This window comes from Papio anubis, chromosome 17, assembly GCF_008728515.1.
Source record: "Papio anubis isolate 15944 chromosome 17, Panubis1.0, whole genome shotgun sequence".
Lineage (NCBI taxonomy): Eukaryota > Metazoa > Chordata > Mammalia > Primates > Cercopithecidae > Papio > Papio anubis.
Genome location: NC_044992.1, coordinates 72971421 through 72987567, shown reverse-complemented (window position 1 = coordinate 72987567; position 16147 = coordinate 72971421). Strand labels below are relative to the sequence as shown.

General features: G+C 63.8%; 1 protein-coding gene and 1 pseudogene across 2 annotated transcripts in view; both read right to left on the bottom strand.

Moving 5' to 3' along the window:
* Positions 1-1014: 1014 nt before the first annotated feature.
* Positions 1015-2773, bottom strand: LOC108582732 (annotated as a pseudogene). Its single transcript, XR_001896570.2, has one exon. The product of XR_001896570.2 is annotated as an uncharacterized LOC108582732 (transcript).
* The window catches only part of BAHCC1 (BAH domain and coiled-coil containing 1), a 68635-nt gene continuing 53502 nt past the window's right edge, over positions 1015-16147 (bottom strand). The window contains 18 exon segments of the mRNA XM_021928114.2: positions 1015-3722; positions 4297-4533; positions 5235-6412; positions 6593-6769; positions 6902-7021; positions 7694-7802; positions 7969-8044; positions 8129-8243; positions 8328-8484; positions 8763-8867; positions 9025-9326; positions 9560-9617; positions 9619-9740; positions 10567-10855; positions 11670-11793; positions 14187-14315; positions 14926-15062; positions 15164-15366. Coding sequence (XP_021783806.2) covers positions 3516-3722; positions 4297-4533; positions 5235-6412; positions 6593-6769; positions 6902-7021; positions 7694-7802; positions 7969-8044; positions 8129-8243; positions 8328-8484; positions 8763-8867; positions 9025-9326; positions 9560-9617; positions 9619-9740; positions 10567-10855; positions 11670-11793; positions 14187-14315; positions 14926-15062; positions 15164-15366 — 3845 coding nt within the window. The 3' untranslated portion in view covers positions 1015-3515.

The following is a 16147-nucleotide window of genomic DNA, read 5'->3' as shown; positions in this document are numbered from 1 at the left end:
GCCTGGGCGTCACCCGGCTCTCTTGCCCCAGAGTCCCTGTTGGCTGCCTGTGGCCTCTCTGTGCGACCTGCTCCATCAGGCAAGCTCCTGGGGTGGGCAGGAGGTGGCAGCAAGGCCTGGCTCAGGGCTCCAGGAGCCGGGGCAACAGCTGCAGGCCTTCCTCCCTGTTCCGGGCTGGCTTCTGCCCCACAAAGTCATTGAGATGACAGAAGTCAGGGTCTCCTGAGCCCACAGGGAGTGTCTGGTCCCACCCATCTTTCCTTTCTTACCACAGAGGACCCCCGACCCGGAAACCTGGTCCAGCAGGCCCTCCTTACCCAGGGCCCGGCCAAAGTCCTCATCTGCTCCCTGCCCTCGCGGCAGCCTGAGGCATGGTCGGTCCCTGAGCACCTCCCTCCGCACTCACTGGCCCACGGAGGCGCTGCTGACTCAGGGACTCCATCCTCCAAGGACCGTGTTTCCTGGCCGTGGGCACAGCTGTGACCAGGCACTCGGGGCCCACTGGGACAGATGCACACCGACTTCACGCAGCTTCCCGAGATCCCGGTGGCAGAGGGGGGACAAGGAGGGTCCTCCACCCCCTGCAAGCATCCAGCTTCCTCTGGGTCTGCAGCCTCATCAACAGGGCTCCCTCCAGCTTGGGGTGCACTGATCTGTGTTCCCACACCCAGGCCGTGGGCCGGTCCTCGCAGGGTGGCCATTCACATCAGAGGCCCTGCCCAGCATGGTGGTTCGGAGACTGCTCTTGCCCTTGTCCTCTCCAGCGGAACCTACTCTGGCCCCGGACTCTGGCTCAGGCTGGAGGGACCCCACCCCTAAGACCACCCTAACCCCATTCCAGTCACATGACCCTTTCCTGGCCTGAGGCTCAGTGCCCTGAGGGGCTACACAGGGGGCAGTGGGGAGGCCTGGTCCAGAAGCCCCAGCTCTGGGAACAAGAGGCTTCTGCTGAGCCCCTGGAGCCCTGGCCCCCCCCAGGAGTACCGCGGGACACAGGACCCTGGAGCCCCGAAAACCTGTACAATAGTCCATATATTTATTCTTAAGCAAGTTATCAATAAAAAATTTGATACTAAAATGCCTTTACATAGTCTGCTGTTCATAAAACCTTTGTGTGTTTTTTTGTCCATTTTGTTTTTAGTGTTTACATTGAAAAAAAAAATCCAACCATCCCCTTAGTTTACACATTTACAGGAATCGTGCTTTCGTCACGTTAAGCACGGCGAGAGGGGAGGGGCCGCACCAATCGCACGCACACAGAAAGGAAAAAAAAAACAAGGGACAAAGCGGAACCCAGCAGAAGCGGGACGAGGATGAGGTGGCCGTGCCCTCCTCAGCCTTCCCTGGAACTCCAGTGGCTCGGCGTACCCCCAGTGTGTTTCTCTTCACTTGACATTGTTCTGATCCCCGAGCCTCGAGCAGGACCTCGTACAACCACCTCCCCAGACAACCACCAGGAATGAAATATTGCACTCATGTGAGACAAAGGCTAGGCTCAGGGGTGGGAGCGGGGGGCTGGGGGCAGGGACCCCTGACCACAATGTAAGCCCCCAGCCTTGAGCTTCCTGGGGAGCCTCTGGGAATGGCCCTTCAGGGGGTCCGCCCAGCAGGTGAGAAACAGGCCCTAATGGGCCCAAGAAAAATAGGGGGGCCAAGGGGACCTGGGATTGGAGCGCAGGGCACCCGCCAGCACCCCTGTTTCCGAGGCCTGTGGTGTGTGGGTGACACAGAGCTTGTCCTAGAGCAGCGGCTAACTTGGGGGGGCTTTCCTGAAGCTCCCGTGGGGCCAGGGGAACCTTGGTGTGGGAGGACACGGGGAGTACGTGGTCCCCCATGCATTTCTGAAGCTGAAGGCTGTCGGGCTCAGGTCCAGGCAGCCCTATGTATCCTTGGCTGTGGGAGAAAGGGAGGGGTGTGAATTCTCCTGGGATACTGGGCTAGAGCCCCTGAGGGGTGCTCCTTGCACCTGGGGCTAGGATGTGGGTTCGGGTGGTCAGAGGGACCCTTATTCTATGCCCCGAGCACGCCCATCTGCCGCACCGAGTGGCACTGAAAAGACCAAGAAACCTCTAAAGGCGTTGGGGCAGGCAGAGGCGTCCGAGGGCCAGGCAGATTTGGCTGGTGGAAAAGGGGGCCCAGGAAGGGGCCTTCCCCTGCTTGGGGTGGGCCGTGGGGCAGAGTCTGCATTTTATTTTCTTCTCCCTTGGCCACAGCACTGCTGGCCTGGCCTCACCACCATCTACCCAGCAGGCCAGGGGTTTGGGGGCACCGATAAGGTGGGTGGGAAAAGGGGTGTCTTTTGCATGCACTCTGCTGGGGGTGAGGAGACAATCTGGCTGGACTGTGAACCTGCCCTCGTAGGCCCAGAGCCCTGCCCAGTTCAGGATCCTGGCCAAGCTGCCCCTTCACGTGGCACCTGCTACTTTCAGGAAAGTTAAGACCCCAGGGGTGAGGAGGGCTCAGAGCTGGGCCTTGCTTCCTGAGTGTGCCAGGGCAGCAAGGGTGAGGGGGGCGAGGGGCCAGTCCCTCCCTGCTCTGGGTGGAGGCCAGACTCCTCGGCCTCAGACCAACTGGCCCCGGAAACAGAAATCAGATATAAGTTGGAGTATGATTCAGGAAATACAATCCAAACATCACTTTTTCTTATCAATACTTTAAAATATTTGTTCGTCTTTGTCTTGTTTTGAACAGAGGTGAGATGCACACGGCTGCTGTCACACTGCCTGGTCTGGGCTTTGCCTCTTGAATTCTTCTTTCCCTACAGGCCCCTCATCACCGCCCCCTGCTCTAACACTTCTTTTCTAGGAGACGCACTGAAAGCAAATAAACTCGACTGACTTTCATCTTACACGGTTGTCCCCCCAAGAGACTGGAGGGTGCCACCAAGGGTCCCACCTGACCCTCCCGTGGCCTCTGCCCCCTGCCCCGAGCTGCCTCTGTCGTCCCAGGTGCCCCCATTGGAACCCAGCTGGGCTGAGAACAGTGCATTTCCAAAGGAAACCCCAGGACAAAAATCGCCACACACAAGCACACACACACGCGCGCTCACACACACCTTGTCACGCGGATGGGGAAAAACCCTTTTCCACATTTTTCCATAAAACTTCCCCGCAGAAATACAGTATTTACATAGAGAAATAAATAGACAACACACCTGATTTCTGCTTTCCCTGGTGGGAGACAGTCGGAGGTACTAGGGAATATGGCTTGGATTCGAATCTCCCGTGAACTGCCGGTGCGGGAAACGGAGGGTGCTGTGGGCGGGGCGGGCCAGGGACCCATCAGGGCCACAGCCCGACCCTCCGCAGCGGATGGGACGGGACTGGGTTCCGACACCTGGAACGCTCTTTCCAGGGAAAACCTAAGAAAGCCTGGTCTTGCCCCGTGGGCTTTTGCATATTTGCTCAGACTCGCCCCTGGGAGGCTGGGGCTGCCTCCTCCCCGGCGGCTTGGCTGATGCCAGGCTCTGCACACAGGGTCCCTGGCACAGGTGGGAGGCATCTGCGGTGGGCGGCTCAGCATAGGATGGGCACGCCATCGGCTGTCACCAGGCGCCCGGTGGTGGGGTCATAGGTGCCCGCCAGGTAGTAGAGGTCCTGCCGGTCCTGGCACTTGCGGCTCCGGGCCATCTGCTCGTACTGCTCGCGCGCCACAACCTGGCACTTGTGGGAGATGGTCTGCACGTCGTTCTCATCCTCATGGCAGGACTGGTACAGTGCGTTCTGCGGGCGAGGCGCGCGGGGTGTCAGCGGCGGCCAGGAAAGACCCCTGCCCCCCCATGCTCTGTAAGGGTCACCGGACGGGCCTCCAACTGTGTGACCGGAACAAGGCAACCAGTCCAGAGCCCGAGGAGCCTGCCAGGGACCCTCTGGGGACTGTCGGAGTCAGAGAAATACTAATTTCCCTGGAAGATGGACACGTCCCATGGTCTGGAAAACGGCTTCTTCTCAGGGAGGAGCACAGGGCGTGCTGAGGGCAATTTCTGTCCTGGGCTGGCATCGCAGGCAGGGAGGACCCACGGGGTGGGGGCTGCTACACATCCCAGGAGTGAACTGGGCCTGCCGGATGCTGAGCACTGCCGTGGGCCACAGCCCCCGACAGTGGGGAGGGACCCGGGGACCCTGCTCTAGGGCATGGCTACAGGCTGTGCGGCTCCCCGCGGGGCCGTGGCACCTGCTGAGCGGGAGGTGTGTGGTGGGGCCAAGTGCCCTGTGTTGGAGCACAGCGCTGGCTGCTGTCGTGCCCCCTCCCCGGGGCCCCGAGGGGGGCTGGGCCCCGCACCTGCCTGGGCCTCACCTTGCCGTCGCACTGCCTCTTGCCCAGCTTGGTCTCCTCGGGGTGGTAGAACCACTTGACCTTGACCACCATGTTGCTGCCCCAGGACTCCCACATGCTCTCGATGCGGCCGATGTAGGGGAGGTTGGGCCGGCCAGCTGACAGGAAGACGGCGCAGTCCCCGACACGCAGAGTCTCCTCACCCCGCACGATGGCCTTGTAGAACAGCTTCCGGGCCTTCCCCTTCATGCCACGCCGCTGTGGGGGACATGGGCAGGGTGGCTCTGAGAGGCCGGGGGCGGGGGGGACAGGCGGCGGCCAGGAGGCCTGGAGGGCGTGGTGTGGGTGTGTGAGTCTGAGTTTGAGAGTGTGAGTGTGCGGGGCGCCTGCAAGGACGGGAAGCGGCAGCACCGCGGCTGAAGGGCCATGGCAGCCATGGATCCGGAGCAGGGGCCGCGCCTCCACTGAGCCTGGACACGGAGTCATGACATCTGGACACTGGACCTGGGGCAGGGATGTGTGGACGAGACGTTCACCACAGTGTTATTTACGAGGGCAAAAGACCCACGAGCGGCCCTGTGCATCCCCGAGCAGTGCCCTGGCGAGGACAGACGCTGGCATCTGAGCGCGGGGATCCACAGCTCTCCAGCTGGCCGTGCCACTATTGACGTGGAAAAGTGAGGCCATAACATGCGGAGTGCAGCTCGGGCCCGGCGCCGACGTGAAGTCGTTTCCACCGTCACGCAGGCTGTGGGCTCCAGCGAGGGGCCAGCAGAAGTAGCTGTCTGCCTCACTGGGTCATGGATGGGTTTTTGTTCTTCCCTTGAGTTTTCCACATTTTTTAACTTGAAATCAAGTAGGAAGATGCAAAAAGGAGAGGAAGGGCAGCAGGGGCGCGTGAGCCCGCCCTGGTTTCCTTGGGAACATGGAACTCCACCTGCCACCCTCTGGAGACCTACCTGTGTGGGGTTCCCCGACCACTTCCAGAGCTGCCGGGCGGGCAGGAAGGCTGAGATCTTTGGCCGGTTTTCCACGGAGGGCAGCCGCTGCCTCCGGGAGAGCTCTTTGGCTTTGGAGAAGCTCAGGGCCTCTTTGCGCTTGAGCTTGGATTTGCTGCTGCTGGGGCCTGAGCCCGCACCGCTGCCAGCCACCGTGGCCCTGGACAGGAAGCAGCGCTGGGCATGCGCGTGAGGGCCGCCGCCCTTGGAGCGCAGGGCCTCGGGCTGGGCCAGGAGGGTGGGCACGGGGTGGGTGAGGCAGGTCTGCAGCAGCAGGGCTGGGTCCTCGTCGTCTGAGCTGTAGGACGAGTCCTCGTTGTCAGAGGAGCAGAGGCTGGAGGTGGACATAGAGCCTGAGGAGGAGGAGGTGGACGAGCCGGAGGAGGAGGAGGACACGGACAGGCGGGCGAGGAAGCGGGAGGGCACACCGGCCGCCAGCCCCGGCCCATCCTCGTCCTCGTCCGAGAAGGAGCTGTGGCAGTCGCTGTCGTAGGGCAGTGGGAATTCTGCCTGGCCCGCGTACTTGCGCAGTGCCAGCCCCATGGACAGCGGGGGGATGGGTGCCCGCCCCTTCTTGTCCTTGCCCACAAGGGCTGGGTGCGCATAGCTGGGGCTGGGCAGGGGCCGCCCGAGCTTGGGGCCGAAGTCCTTGTCCCCCATGAGCAGCGCCCTGCAGGTTTTGTTCTTGGGGGAGGTCACACCCTCGTGGTCCAGCTTGACCAGGAACTCGCCGCCGGCCCGCCGCCGCCCACCCTTCTCGGCCTCCACCCTCTCGGCCTTCTTGGCCCGAAGCAGCTTGTGGGCTCCCCCGGGGAGGCCCGGCCCGGTCCCCCCGACGAAGGGCGCGTAGGAGCTGGCCAGGCTGCTGAAGGAGTCAGCGCGGAAGCCGTTGCCGAACACAGGTGCAGCCATGCTGTGCACGGGGAACAGGGCCTCGCGGGCCCGCAGCTTCTTGCTGCTGCCGTTGAGCTGGAAGAGGTTCTGCAGCATCCCCGGCCCCTTGCTGGCCGCTGCCACTGCCTTCCGCTTGGTCTGCGCCACTGCGGACCAGCTCAGCAAGGGGCTGCCACGGCGGCCCAGGAAGTGGTCGGAGGCCCCCGTGGGGGATTTGGCACCTGAGGTTAGGAGTTCGGCTTTACCTGAGGGCAAAAGCCCAGCGGAGTCAGCCCCAGCTGGGCCCACAAAACTGCCTCCACCTGCTGCTCCCTGGACCCTGCCTGCCCCTCCCTGGACCCTGCCTGCCCCATGGGTCTCCTCGTTCCCCCAGCCCCCAGAGGATGCCTTCCCCCATCTGGGTTCTGGGAAGTCCAGCAAAATACCAGCTTTGTCTTTGCTAATGGATTTCTTCCCGGGTGTCTTCAAAGCTTCGGGGCCATCCTGTGCTTTGGGGGACAGGCTGGGGGTGGTGGCTTCAGTGGGCGGGGGGGCCTCACTGGACGCCTTCTTGGTCCTCCGGCAGCTGCTAGACACTAGCAGGGCTGGAGAGGGCTCTGTGCCTGTGGACAGCATGGGCCAAGGGCTTCAGTGCCATGGCTGTGGGGTACTGCCACCCCAACCCTTCCTTGGGAGCCTGTCTGGACACAATGGAGCCCAGGCAGGGCCCTGCCCCACGCAGGTCCCGGGCTCACACTGGATCTTGAAGTCAGGCGGCAGCAGCCTGACATTGGAGACAGCGATGTGGCCGGTGTCCCCATCGTCAAATTCCACCACCACCGAGTCCAGGTCCTCATCTTCGTCACCGGAGGCCCCTGTGGACGGCACACCTGAGCTTGTGGCTGGAACCTCCAGCAGGTGCCCGAAACAAGGAGGCGGGGCTGCCGAGGCCGGTCGGGAGGGTGAGGGGAGGGCTCCAGGGTTCTTCTCCTTGACCACACGGAGGGTGGAGCCGCCCTGCAGCCCAGGAGCCGGGGCCTCCTCTCCAACTCCTGCAGTGCCTCCCGTGCGATGCCACCGTCACCCCACCCCGACCGGAACCTGACCTCCCCACACGTGCTGATGCCCACGTGCCCACCTCCCAGCCGAGTCCCTCCTGGCGGCACCTCCCACCTGCCTGGCCACTTGCCTGTGGGATCTTTGCGCCTTTCACCCTAGGGACCTACATGCCCTGCCTGTAGTCAGCCGGTTTTGCCCAGGGGAGTTGGTGCCCCCCTGATGTACTCTGTGACCCCCAGCAGCAGTGCTCTGGGTCCCTTCCTGCTGCGCCCTCTCTGCTTGGCTGGAGGCCGGAGCCCCCTCCCTCCCTCCCCACACACCCTGTGCTTTCTCACAGCGCCTGGGGAGCTCATTTTATTGTCGTACTCTGTCTAAGCAGAGAGCTAGTTCTGCCCTCGCCAGCCTCGGAAGTCAGGCTGTTGGGGCCAGACACGAGCCTATGGGTCTCAGAAGGGCCTGCCCCAGCTCCCGCCTTGGGTATAGCTTACCCCGGACCACGTTGCCCGGGTACAGACATCGAGACTTCTGGCTCCAGTAGGCGCAGACCCGCGTGCCGGGCGGGAGGTACCGGCTGGATTGTGGCCGCACGTCAAGAACCTGCAGGAACGCGGGCAGCGGCTGTGAGCAGGTGGGGTCCGGCCCAGGGTTGCCCGAGAGCCTGGTCCCTGGGCCCGGGAGTGGCTGTGGCCCAGGCTAAGGCCTTCCTTTGTCCTGGGGCGAGTCAGCCAGGCACCTCCCCAGGGCAGGCGAGCCCGGTCCTCACCGCTTCCTGCAGCAGCTGCTCCAGCGAGTAGATCCTCTGCCGGTTGCCCCGCTCACCCTCGATGACGATGCTATAGCTGGGGGCATTGGAGAGTGTGAGGCGTCATGGGTCTCGGTTACCCTCCAGGCCCCTGCCCTGTCCCACCGTGCCCAGGCCTCACATGTCGGGTGGCTGCAGGGTCCTGACGCTGCCCGCGTACAGCAGGCTGTCTTCCTTGGGGATGAGCACGGGCAGCCCGTCCCGCAGGTCCTCCTTGTGGATGGCACATGAGCGCGCTGTGGGCACAGGGTGTCAGCAGCCAGCATGGCCTACCCACTTTCCCTCCCCAGGCAGCTGGCGCCTTTTCTGGCCCCGCTCACCCAGGGCGGCACTCTGCTCTGCGCTCAGGGGGCCGCTGTCCTCCTCCTCTTCCTCCTCGTCCTCCTCCTCTTCTGAGAAGCTGCTGTTGTCGTCAAACTCAAAGTCGTCCTCCACAGCGAAGCTTTCCAGCAGGCGGCTCACAGCCCGGCCCTTGCCCTGGGGGCCAGAGGGGTCAGGCTTGGGTGGGGCGCGGGCGGGGTGCAGGTGAGTGCACAGTGGGCTCCCACAGAGGGGTCAGGCTTGGGTGGGTGTGGGCGGGGTGCAGGTGAGTGCACAGTGGGCTCCCAGGGTTGTGGGGGCCAGAGGAGTCAGGCTTGGGTGGGGTACAGGTGAGTGCACAGTGGGCTCCCAGGGTTGTGGGGGCCAGAGGGGTCAGGCTTGGGTGGGGTGCAGGTGAGTGCACAGTGGGCTCCCAGGGTTGGGGGCGCTGCTACCTGCTTGCTGGCCTTGCGCTTCACCTTGCTCAGCTTCCGGCCCTTCCCCAGGATGGCCTTGGCATTGCGTGCAGCCAGTGTGATGGACAGGGCCCCGTTCTTCCGCTGTGCATGGGCAGGCAGAGAAGGGGCTGAGCCGAGGGTGGTGGGACAGCCTGGGGCTGACCCAGGGCTCAGGGGCCGGCATGTGGGGGAGGGCAGGGAAGGCTTTTCCTCACAAGCACCCACCCTCTTGGCCCAGCACCCCAGAGCCCAGCCTCACCCGCAGCACTGGCTGCAGCACGGTGCCCTTGCGCGTGGCCCTCTTGAGGCGCTCGCTGGCCAGCTGGCTGCCCTCCTCACGGCAGGTGAAGGCCCGAGAGGGGCTGAAGAGGGTGTCCTTGCTAGGGGTGGCCCCTGGCTCTGCCCGCAGGCTGCCCTTGGCCTTGCCCTTGGCTTTCTTCTTGCCCAGCGCACCTGGGGGCCTCTGCCCTGAGGCCCGCTCCAGGGTGGTGCCCACCTTGGCCTTCACTGACCGCCTCTTGATCTTGACCTCACTTTCAGGGCTGGACAGGCGACAGGCCCCTGGGGGAGGGAGGGAAGACCGTCGCAGGGATCCCCATCCTGGAGACCTGGCTGGTTGGGCTGACTGTACCTGTTCTCCCTTCTGGTTACCCAGCAACCCCTGCCCTCCCTCCTGGTTACCCAGCAACCCCTGCCCTCCCTCCTCCTGGTTACTGCTTGGCCTGCCTCCTGCCGTTGTAACCCTGCCCCTCCCTCCTGGTTATCTAGCATTTCCTGCCCTCCCTCCTGGTTACCTATCAACCCCTGCCTCTCCTTCTTTTTCTTGGCCTTCTGGTTGGCCTCCATCACCAGCCACAGAGGAGGGCAGGGCCTAACACAGCCACACACTGGCCCCGGCACCTTGTAGCCACTGCCTCCTGGGTGGTGCCTCTGTCCCCAGGAGACCCTCACAGTCCTCACTGTCATAGCCACTGCCTGGGAGAGAGGCAGAGGGGTCCCGATGACTTGATGTTAAGCTGTGCCATTGAGAGGTGGGGGAGATGACCCTCTGGGCATGCGGTTATGGCGGGGCTGTGAGTGGAACCAGTCATTGTCGCCCTCTGGGCTGCTCTGTGGGGCTGCTTTGGGGGCAGGTGCCTGAGGTCCTGGCCTCCAGCCTGAAGGGATTTGTATGGGTGTGGGGACGCGGGACTTTTTCTTTATACCCTGGGCAATGGGGCACCTGCCTGGCAGGGCTGGTGCCCCCTCCCCAGGAAGTCCCTTCCCCTCTTTCTGCTGTCCCCCACCCGCCCAGATGGCCCTCTGCCCCTCCCCCAGCCCCAAGCAGCCCTCCCTTTGTTCTTTCCCAGGCTTCTGAGACCTTGGGGGAAGGGGCTGGCGGGAGAAAGGAAGCTTCTATTTTTCTAGGCTCCTGTTTCTGGACACACGTGTTTGCTGGGGGGTCAGATAACGCCTCAGGGTCAGCCCAGCCGGACGCTACAATCGCAAGGGCTGGGGCCGCTGGGAGGGCTATTTTTAACCTGGATGCTTCCAGGGGGTGTCCTTCCTTCCCCTTCGGCCCCGACATGGGGGTGAGGCACACCGAGAGCCACTGAGCTTGCCTTGCGGATGGGGGTCTCCTTCTGTGAGACACTCGCCTTCTTCCCCAGCCTGTCTAGTGAGAAGGTCTCCTTGGACCTGTCACACCCCACGAGCCCTGACCCAGCCCTGGTGGTGGCCGTGAACCTGCTGCCCCCTCCTCCAGCCCCCCAGTGACCATGACCGGGGCTCCTGGCAGTGGTCACTCACGCCAGCAACTTGCCTGCCTCCTGGGACGCAGCCACGGAGGGCTGGGCTGGGCACCTGGGTGTCTCCCGGCTGCTGTGGCCCTTGGGCTGTGGGTGCCGCGTGGCCCCAGACACCTTGGCACTCTTGGCTCGGGACAGCTTCTCCCGGATGCGCCCCCCGGGGGTGGCCTCCTTCTGCTGGAAAGAGCTGAGGCCTATGGGCAGCCCTTTGCTCTTGACTGTGGGCTTCAGCTGGGCCACCCTGTGGGCCACAGAGGGTGCCAGCCCGCCCGGGCAGCCGCTCTTCTTACACTGTGCCTTCTCCTGTGAACAGGGAGGGGCAGCTGCACTCTCAGGGCGCCCTCTGCAAACCGCAGCCCCTGGGTGGTCAGGTGCCTCTCTGTTGATGCCCGGCTCAGAACTGGTACCTCCCAGGTCCCTGCCCTCAATCCACAGGGACTGAAGGGATGTCTGGCTCAGAGACACAGGGCCTGCCCCTGGAGCCTACGCTTGGGCCTCTCCCACCCACTCCACTGCCTACCAACTGCCCACCCCACTTCGGGGGCACGGAGGAGGCTGAGGGCCCAGTGGCTGTGGGTTGTGGGGCCAGGCCATTAGCTTTTCTCAAGGCAGAGATGAAACAGCATCTGGACAGAAGGCTCGGCCCCCTGGGCAGACAGGCGAAGCACGCTGGGGCCCACCTCTCACCCGGCCCCGAGGCCACAGAGAGGGGAGGGCAGGAGGCATCTGCTGTGCCAAGAAGGAAGGGGTGCCGGCAGCCGGGGGAGCCCCCGCCACACCAAGTGTGCCCCGGGCCACCTGAGGAAAGGCAGGGCCTCGCTCTGGGGAGTCTCTGTGAGCAGAGCGTGGCCTCGGCATTTGCTTTCCTGCTAGGGTGAGACGAGGAGGGTGGAGACACATGGGCAAGTGGCAGCAGGGCCACCCGGTCAGACCTTCCCACGTCACACCACAGGGTCGGGCTCCTCCTCCTGCCGTTGGCACTCAGAGCTCCCAGCCTTAGTTCACTTGGTTCTGAGCAACGGGTGTCAGCACGGGGCTGGGGAGAGTCTACTATCTGCTACCTGCCCAGGAAGGGACCTGAAGGGCCCTGGGGCCAGGCAGGTGCTTCAGCACTCACCACAGAGGCGGTCTGCAGGCCCGCGTAGACGCTCCTCTCCAGCTTGCTCCGTTTCTTTGCAGGCTCGCCCCCGCTGCCCCCTCGCAGCTCCGCGCACAGCAGACCCAGGCTTGTCCGCACCGCCCTGGGGAAAGGGGGTGGTGGGTGCAGGGCACATGCAGTCCTGGCCGCCCCAGCCTTGTCCCCCTACTGTCTCTGTAGTGGGTCACACTCCTCCAAAGGCCCTACGTCTCAGGCAGACGGAGCTGAGGGTGAGGGGCCCCGGGGGCTGAGCCAGCTCTGACCTCCCCTCAGCACCTGCCTCCAGCCAGCCCCTCTGCCTGCCAACCACCAGCCCTCAGCAGTCCCTGCATCCTCAAATCCACCCCACCCCCAACTAAGCTATACTGGAAGTAGGCACGCTTCTGTTACCCGAATTCCATCCTTCCAGCCTGCTAGGAAGGAACGCCCTGGCAGTGCTGTCTGGTCCTAGCTATAGTGACCCAGAGGCCAGGTGTCAGGGGCTGGGGCCGCTGAGGGCTCTGAGGGGCCGCCCAGTACTCAGGAGCCAGGGCTCTGCTGCTACTGGGGCCCTAGTGGGGCTGCAGCCTCAGCCTTGGCACCTGGAACAAGGGACAGCCGCACATGCGCCGTCTGTGAGTCTGAGGCAGGGCTTATGCAGGCTGGGCCCAGCCCTTGGCGGGTGTTCAGGGCCTGATGCTACCACCCTTAGGAGTGGGGTGGGCACCAGGCAGGTTTGTGAGAACTGCATCCACATTTCTGCCATAGCTGGAAGAGGACACGCCAACTGGAGTCCCACCTGGGGCGGCGGTAGGGGCAGGCGGGCGGGGCAGGGTCCAGAGAAGCCTGGGCTTTCCCCCGAGTCCCCAGGGACCCCACTGCCTGGCTCAGGCCCTCCCAGGAGCCCGTCCTGTCCTCCATGCACGTCTTGAGGACGGAACTATGCATCCTCAGCCCCTCCCAGATAGAGCCCTGGACACTGCTGGGGCCGAGCCTCAGTGTTCCCCATGCCCCAGAGCTGTGCTGTCCCCTAGGCTGGGAGCTGGGGCAGAAATCGACTCCAGCCAACATGGGCCTAGCAGCTACCTCCAGATGCCCCCAAACAGGTCCCACCTGATTCCCCCACATCCCGGACTCCCCATCTTGTGTGGGTGACCCACTCTCCCCAGAACCTCCCACTGCCCCATTTCACATGGGGAAGCCAAGGCTCGCGGAGTCTTTCTGCCTGTTCCTGGCTAGACAGGGGCTGGGGGCTTGGCCTCTCACCTTTCAACCCCCTGACTCATAGGTGCAAAGGGAGCCCCAGCTGCTCATGAAAATGAATCACAGATGGAGACAAAGAGCCCTGCCTGGCCCTGCCCGGCCCTGGCCGAACATCCCTTTCCACCTTCCTGCCCACCGAGGAGGCTTCTGAGGGCTGAGGGGCCAGGCAGGAAGCCGTGGGCCAGAAGACGCCCCTGGGCCCCCACTCCCCAACTTCCTGCACAGTAGAAGGCCCGTCCCGGGGCCGACTGCCTCCGCCACCACTGCCTGGATGAGTGAGGGCAGGAGGTGGAAGGGTGAGGTGGGGCCCTGACCCTCAGGAAGAGGGGTCCTGGACTCAGTTTCCCTGAGGTCCTGAGGCTGCTGCCTTCTAGCCAGACCCTGGCTTCCAGGGGCCCTGTCCTGCCCAGCAGCTCCCACAGTGCTGGCCGGTTCTCAAAGGGAGACCCCAGGAGACCCCCCCAGGAGACACCTGGGCAGGGCAGGGGCAGCTCTGGGGGGCTGCCATATGGTGACCCCTCCACTGCCCACAGCCACGCAGCCCCTCCCTATAACCTTCCCTGCATTTGCTAATGTTTTGTGACATAAAGCCCTGAGATTAATTTTTTGCCTCTGTCTTAATTGAAGGAACCATTTAGTGCCGATTTAACTATTATTACCAAATCATCAGGATTGATGCAGTGCGCACACGCACGCGCCAATCGTGTTTGGAGGAGCTCGGAGGATTTATGCAAATGGGCCTGCCGGGAGAGGCAATTTGTAGCCGAGAAGGACAATTATACCAGGCCCGGGAGTGCACCAACGGCTGTGCCGGGCGGGTAATGGATAATAACATCGCGCCGGCAGCCGTGAGCAGCGCCGCAGCGTGACCAACGACTTTATACAGTGCAGATAAAGAGGCCTGCATGCAACGCCGCCTCACACTCCAGGGGGCCGGGTGGGGCGCGGGCGTGGACGATGCCACAGCCAGGTGTGCAGAGCCGGTGTGGCCGGGCCTGGGAGCTGTGGCTTCCAGAGGGGGACCCGGGCCAGGGTGCTGCTGGGAGCTGCCAGCTGGGCAAAGCCTGTCTGGAGCAGGGCTCTGTCCACTGGTCACTCTCGATGGTCTAGGAGGGGCAGGGCCAGGCCTTCAGAGTGGCTGTGAAGAGGCACCAGCAGCCCCGGAAGCCTCAGAGGAGCTGGACCCTGCTACCCCAGCCTCGAGGGCCCAGGGCCAGCCACAGGTGCCCTGCGATGCCAGTGCCCAGGACTCACTTGACTTTCTTGCCATCGCTCCTGGGGAGCGGCCCCGTGGGACGTGGGGCAGGCAGTGAGCTTGAGTGTTTGCGCTTCCTCGGCCGGCCAGGCCCCCGCCGCGCAGGGCTCCGCGAGCTCTCATCTCTCCTGGGGGCCACAAGGGGGATGGTCAGAGGTTCATGCAGAATCCAGCGCCCCAACAAGGTTCCAGCCGAGGGCATTGGCCTTAGATGGCTACTGGGTGCGGGGAAAGGTGGGGCCCAGACTTGGCCTGGGGAGCCTGACCCCTCAAGCAGAAGGCAAGGCCAGCCAGGGCCCCCGCTGCCCCCACCTCCCACCATCCACACACACTGGTCAGGCGGTGCCCCTGCCCTTATTGCAACTGCGGGGTGTCCCCTCCCCCAGAGAAATTTCCAACTTCTGCCCTGGCCCCCCAGCGCCCCTAGTCCTCCCTACTCCCCTTTCTGCCACTGTCCCCTCACCCACCACCCTGCGGCCGGCCTCCTGCACACCAGGCTCTGCCGAGTGGCTCTTCCAGACCCCCAGTCCTGACGCTTGGTCTCGCCTGGCCGAATGCCTCCCTCCTTGCGCCCCACTGCCTCTGGGAAGGCCTCCCCGACAGACCCCAGTGTCTGCCCACAGGCAGGGTGCAGAGCCCAGTCGTGGCCTGTTCCCACATAGGCCCCAGCCCCGTGCACACCTCCCAGGGGTGGGGGTGCAGCGACTCTCCCAGGCCCTCCCACCACGCCGGGCGTACTCATGGTCGTGCCTGCGCTGCAGGCGGGCCAGCTCCCGCTGCTTTTCCTTGTAGCGCCGCTGCAGCTCTGCCAGCTGCACACGCATCCCCACCTCTTGTGTGTCCAGCCGGTCGATGGCGGCCTTCAAGGGGCACACCTGGTGGGCAGGGGCACAGGGGCCTGTGAGCCGGGCCAGGGCCCAGGCTGGGGCTGTGTGGCAACGCATTGGGCAATATGGGCACTGGGACCCCTACTCACAGGCTTGGTCTTGGGGGTCCAGGTGTCCTTGCGCTGCAGGATCTGCATGCGGGGGGTGAGCCTGGGGCCGCTACAGGGGTCGGCCGTGGGTGGCTGTGCTGGGGCAGTGGTGCTGTCTAGGCCAGCGGCCTCCACCAGGGACCAGGCTGTGGCCAGCGTGGCCAGGTGCTGCAGGTTGAAGGCTAGCACGTCCTCTTCCTCCTCTGTGGGGCATGGGAAGGTCAGAATGGGCATAGCTGGGCACACACTGCCCCTCACAGGCTCTTGACGTCAGCCGTGGTCCCCTGAAGCCACCCAGCCGTGAAGACCAGGATGAGGGTCAGGAGGCCGGGAAGAGTGACGTGGGCATCAGGGTTGGCATCTAGCACCCGTTTGGTTCCAGGCTGGTTGTAGGGCCGGGCCAGCTGGGAGGACCCATGTGGCAGGGTCCTCCATGTCACAGAGCAAGACAGGCCCCAAACCATCTAAGTAAAAGTAAGCTGCTCGTTACTGCTTCTAACAGAAACGCCTGTGTGTCCCCCCACCAGGGGTGCGCTGCTTCGAACGGCAGCTCTGGGAAGGGACACTCGCTCTGGGGCCCTCAGAGACACAGGCAGCGCTGTAAGAGGCCACTGAGGCTTCCAGCATGGAAGCTGTTGAAGTTCAACCAAGTTCAATTCAGTGGCTCAAGCCCGCAGTTCCCTCAGACGTCTGTCCATGTGGCTTTAACCAAGTTCAAAGTCACGCGGAGAGATGGCTTTGGAACCGTGGGCTTCAGTACCTGGGCATCATTCAACCCAGGTGGTGGAGGCTGGTGTCCCCCAGCAGCTAAGACGTGCCACTGCCCGTCCATCTGCCCATCAGTCCTTCCATCTACTCGCCTGTGTGGACACCTAAGGAGCAGTGGCTGCAGGGAGGCCAGCAGTCAGTGCAGAGGGAGGGGACAAGTCCCTTCGATACCTTTAGGTTTGAGACAGGGCCCTGCTTTATTGCCTGGGCTGGAGT